This window comes from Setaria italica, chromosome V (genome assembly GCF_000263155.2).
Source record: "Setaria italica strain Yugu1 chromosome V, Setaria_italica_v2.0, whole genome shotgun sequence".
In the NCBI taxonomy this organism is placed as follows: domain Eukaryota; kingdom Viridiplantae; phylum Streptophyta; class Magnoliopsida; order Poales; family Poaceae; genus Setaria; species Setaria italica.
In genome coordinates, this window is record NC_028454.1 from 40547256 (window position 1) to 40552800 (window position 5545).

At 43.6% G+C, this 5545-nt stretch overlaps 1 protein-coding gene across 1 annotated transcript; it reads right to left on the minus strand.

Annotated features, from left to right (window-relative positions):
- Nucleotides 1-422: 422 nt before the first annotated feature.
- On the minus strand, nucleotides 423-1251 carry LOC101760315 (transcription factor LAX PANICLE). The gene has a single exon (XM_004970393.2). The coding sequence runs from the start codon at nucleotides 1205-1207 to the stop codon at nucleotides 533-535; it is 675 nt and encodes a 224-aa protein (XP_004970450.1). The 5' UTR covers nucleotides 1208-1251; the 3' UTR covers nucleotides 423-532.
- Nucleotides 1252-5545: the final 4294 nt, after the last annotated feature.

The following is a 5545-nucleotide window of genomic DNA, read 5'->3' on the forward strand; positions in this document are numbered from 1 at the left end:
ACACCACTAATTCTAGTCATGAAGTATAAACACCTTATATTTGGATAGGAGGCAGTATGATTCTTTAGCATCGTCCTTAATTCCTCGTAGAGGTGATGATATTTTCACTTTTTGCGCAAAGACTTGGCTATATAATCAACGTCGATGGTGGAGTTCTCTTTCTGTAAAACCTGAAGACAGGGATCAAAGAAAGATGGAAATTTGCAAGTGATATGTAGTAGTTAGAAGAACGATGACATACTAAGCCAGAATACAAGTTCACAATGATGATTTTATCCTCTAGACCCGATTCTTCATCGATATGAAGAAACTAGCTAGGAAACATTCATGCGGCTACGGCCCACCGTCTTTGATCATCGATCAACAGAGTAACAGAAGTACAGATCTGCAGGCTCTGATAATACTAATCGACTGACAGGGGAAATGCATCGAATACTAATTAAGCTTTTGCTCAGAGAAGAACTAGAGAGTTCCTAGCAGATACGGACGTACGGAAGCTACCTTATGTAACTACGACTTCTGGCTACTAGTGCTAATAAGAGCCGGGCAGATCAGTCTCCCCTTCGTCGAGGTCACACACAGAGTAGCTTGCGGCTGCAGGCTCGGCGAAGACGCACGAAGGCAACGGAGGCAGCTCGTGCACTCCGCTGATCTGCCCCGGATCGATCCCGTGCAGCTGAGGGGCGGCGAGGTCGTAGCTCACCGCTTCCTGCAGCGGAACCTGGAGCTGCACCACCTCCGCCTCGCATGCACCGGCACGGCAGCGTGATGCGAGCGTCACCTCGCCGGCGCCGCCAGCCACGGCGGCGGAGTACGCGGCGGCGAGCTCCACGGGGCATCCCTCCTCGTGCTGCATGAGCGCGGCCTGGTGAAGGCTGACCTGCGCCTTGAGGAACTTGACGTAGTGGATGGCCTGCTCGAGCATGGACACCGTGTCCATCTTGCTGCCGCCGGGGACGAGGCTGCGGAGCACGCGGAAGCGGTCGCTGATCCGGTGCCGCCGCTCGCGCGCTGCCACGCTCTGCGGGTCCGTCGACAGCTTGGCCCCCGGGCGCCGCCGCACGCCGCCTCCACCGCCGCCGCCGCCGCCGCGCACCCTGCTGTCGCCGAGGGCGCCGGCCGCCGCCGGGTGGTGGAGGTAGGGCTGCGGGTGGATCATGGGGAAACCGCGTGGGTCATACACGGCTTGGTAGTGATATGGATCCATGGCTAGGATGCTCGGACGCCTAGGCGTGCTACCACTACAACTTTGCTGTTGCCTTTGCTGGTTTCAGCCCTAGAGCTATGGGTTCGGAAGGAGCCCATGGCGGGTATATATACTCAGCATGGAATTGCATGGAAGCGTATCAGCAGTTAAGCACATGACAAAGTACACACTAGATTGCGTTTTCGTTCCCCTATGTCAAATTTTGGAGAAATGGGATTTTCCACCCTACAGACTATTTGAAAAGCAGGAACGATTAATTAAACACAGAGATTGAATGTGGTGCAAATATAACTGCAAAACGTTTCTTTTAGGCAAGCTTAATTAAAACTAATAGTCAAAAATACCCACAAACTGCAAGAATACGACAAGATTTCTTCGACTATACAGCACAATGCACGGGCATGTAACTAGTATAACAAATCTTGTAGTATTCTTAGAACACTCATATGAGATTTATCTTTTTTCTTCTTAAATGATTCTATATATTTTCCTGTTTGGGTCCCAATGCAAAGGGCTTCATGTCATTTTTTCACTAGGTTCAAATTGATTAAAGCTGTTCCATTTTAATTTTCATTTGTTCCAAAGAGGGGCAAACTATAGGTAGTAAAACCCGTGTGACAGTTTGAGAATTGTACTGTTCTACTTTTACGACATATGGTGTAGTAAGTCCACTTGTACGTAAAATTTATGATGTAGACAATCATGCACAGGTCACAAACGCGACGGCCTTCATGCGCTGAATAAAGTACACGAACGGATAGCTCTACCCTTTCCAGCAACCATGCATGCGTAGTATGGAGTAGTGAATGATCGAAAGGCCGGCCTCTAGAGTCTAGCTAGGGCATTGGTGAAAAGGGATTGGTCTAGCTAGGGTTTCAGGGAACAGTATCATGTGCCCATGCGAAAACAATTGCAAGATCACATGATTGGTACCGGTGTCACATCCACCTTGTACATATGACCACCCGAGAGGCAACACATCCCCGGAGATGGAGGCAAAGAGACAGCATAGAATAATACTTCCCATTTATTCGTCTCCAGGTACCTTCACCTCAGGTCTCTTCACATCTTGTTCGGGTTCCTGGAATTTGTGTAGCTCTGGAAAACTGATTTTTATTTTCTGTTGAAGACAACGCTAATTCATTCACCGATCATCCCAGTGCATTACATGCATAATATGCTGACCATATGCATGCAAAATTGCTAGCTTACTATCCTTTTTCCGGCTCATCAACAGGCACTATATGAAAAATCAACATTATAACTCGATTCTAATACCTTGATACCAAACAAAATGAACTTTTTAGCAAAGTTTAGTACCTCGTACTATAATTGGTGATGCCTAATGCCTCTTGAGTCTTGACTATGCATCATAAAATTATGGACTCATACATAAGTACTCCCTTCGTTTCAAATTGTAGGCCATTTAGCAAAACTTATAAATCTATAAAAGCTAAAGTCCAAAATAACCTACAATTTAGAAATGATGGAGTATATATCCAGTTCGTGCTCGAGTGTTTGCATACCAACTGAAATGAATGCTTTTTTTTTTGCTAATAATGTTGCTTTAGTATAAGGGACATGTAATATAGTAAAGGTGGCAACTGGCAACACTGTTTTGTGCTTTGACGTAGCTGATCTTTGATAATTCATATGTCTTTTAACATTTACTTAGAGGCCTCATTGTTTCATTTATGTAAGACTTCGCGGAAGTGGTTCTTCTGCAGTGTTCTCTGCAGTTAGGTTATTGACATGTGAGATCAAATCCACATGCTAGTGACTTGAGAGTAGCCCAGCTAGAGGCTCATCCGACTTCGCATATTTGACATGTTCCATACTTGCTGAACCGTATCCAAGATACGCATGCATGGACATGTTCCAACTCCCAAGCAATCTCGCAATCGTACGTGCGCGCGAGTACACTTCTTGGAAATGGAAGCCCGTGCGTGTGACATGCATGCGGTACGCCTACCTGCGTCGTATTTGGTTCTATTCTAGTATATATAGGGCGTGTTTGGCAATCAAGTGTTAAAGTTTAACACCTGTCACATCGGATGTTTGGATGCTAATTAGGAGTATTAAACATAGGTTAATTACAAAACTAATTGCACAGATGGAGTGTAATTCACGAGACGAATCTATTAAGCCTAATTAGTCCATGATTTGACAATATGGTGCTACAGTAACCAATTGCTAATGATGGATTAATTAGGCTTAATAGATTCGTCTCGCGAATTAGCACAGGGTTCTGCAATTAGTTTTATAATTACCTCATGTTTAGTTCTCCTAATTAGCATCCGAACATCCGATGTGACACTGTTAAAGTTTAACACCTCGTATCCAAACACCCCCATAGCCAGGAACAGTGCCCAGCCGCGCAGTGGGCTCTACCGATATCAATGAGTACCGCCTCCGCCTGGGCGCAATCTTTGGCTCCGTCCTCCGACTGGCCGAGCTGGCGAGCTCTCTGCTCTCGAGAGGAGACAGCTACACGACGCCAGAGCCTCTCCCTCTCTTCTCGGCCATGTTTAGTTACTCCCAACTTCCAACTTTGACACTATGCAAAAAGAAGATTCCCCATCACATCAAACTTGCGGTACATGCATGGAGTACTAAATGTAGATGAAATTAAAAAGTAATTGCACAGTTTTGTTGTACTTTACGAGACGAATCTTTTGAGCCTAATTAGTCAATATTTGGACAATAATTCACAAATACAAACGAAACGCTACAGTGTGCTACAGTGCTGTAACAGTAATTTGGCACCTCCCAAATTGGCCAACTAAACAAGGCCTGTGCCATGGCGATCGAGCAGAAAGGTAGAGCTACCTAGGCCTGTCACCTCAAGATAAACAAAAGAAAGCTAGGCAGAGCGGAGCTACAGTTCACTCTAGCTGAAAAGGTGTAAGAAAATGGTCTCCGTACGTCCACAGGCGTGACTCATCGTCCATCCCCTGTGGGAGATCATACTTTCTTTTCTCTCTCTCGAGACACGGCGTCAAAACGATTTGTACCACGTCCAAATTATCGTGCCCACCGTACAAAGATGACCGGGATCGTCAGTCTAGTGCCCGCGGGTACGGATGGTTCTTTGCTGGCGGGCGCTTACAAATACCGCTTAGATAAAATCTCGAACAAATTTTTCCTTAGCCAACCTTCCATTTGGAGCTTACCCGAGAGGAGCTCAAGAAAAGTTCCAAAAATACTAAATCTAAGGGGAAGGTTTTGCTCTAATTTTCTTTGAAGCAGATAGCTATAAAATGTAAGTTTGTGCCATTTCAACCTTCTTTTTCAACTTCTATCTATCATTTCTAGCTTCATTAGGTTGTCATCTAGATCTAAACCTAGACCTAGAGGAGGAAAGAAGGAAAGGAGAGAAAATAACTAGAGATGGATTATTTTTTAAATAAAATTCTATGGTCATATCATAACCATTACAATGCTATATTTATCATTTTAATATAATATAGAATTGAGTTTGATTATATTTTTTCTACTTATTAATTATTACATCCATAGTTTTAATTAATGAGTTTGATTGAATTTAATATATAATTGAGTTTGATTTTTTTCCTTCTACTTGTTAATTATTACATCCATGGTTTAATTGAGTTTCATTTAGGGTGATATATAATTATTTTTTGTTATATTTCTTCCTACTTATTAGTACTACATCCATAATTTAATTGAGTTCATAAAATCGCGACCTATAGCTCATTAAATTAGTTAATATAACATAGAATTATTGTCATAGGTTGTTAAAGATGGATCATAGAGTATGGATGTATGGCGTACACAGACATTCACATACATTCATGTTAGAGGTATCAAAGTTTGTGGAGGCTGCGGAGAACCACGCTCGCATTTGCAAGACAAAGCAAATACGTTGTCCGTGTTTTGACTGTAGCAACAATATTGTATATGAGGATACTGATGTCATCAAGAGGCATTTGATAAAGCGAGGTTTTGTGACACAATTTGGTCCACCATGGTGAGGCAGGAGGTACTTTCAACAACACAGACATCGATACTACCTCTGATGAAGTGGGTGGTGATAATGCAAATGAAAATGATCATGTTATGATGGATGATGATTATGGTCGTGGAGATCAAAATGGTGATCAAACAGATGCGCGTGTGGAACCACAGGTGGACGAGGAACGTGATGTTGATATAGATGGCATGTTGCACCACATTGAACCGAAAGTGTTGCTAGGGAGTGCTAAAAGGTTAGAGAATTTTGAGATACTCAAGAAGGAAGCAAAGGACCGTATGTATGAGGGATGTGGGAAGGAGTGGACAGTGTTACTTTTCGTCCTTCATCTTCTGATCTTGAAG

What these genes read in the sequence shown, in the direction of transcription:
- LOC101760315 (XM_004970393.2), bottom strand. Translation starts at nt 1,207, where the DNA reads ATGGATCCATATCACTACCAAGCCGTGTATGACCCACGCGGTTTCCCC.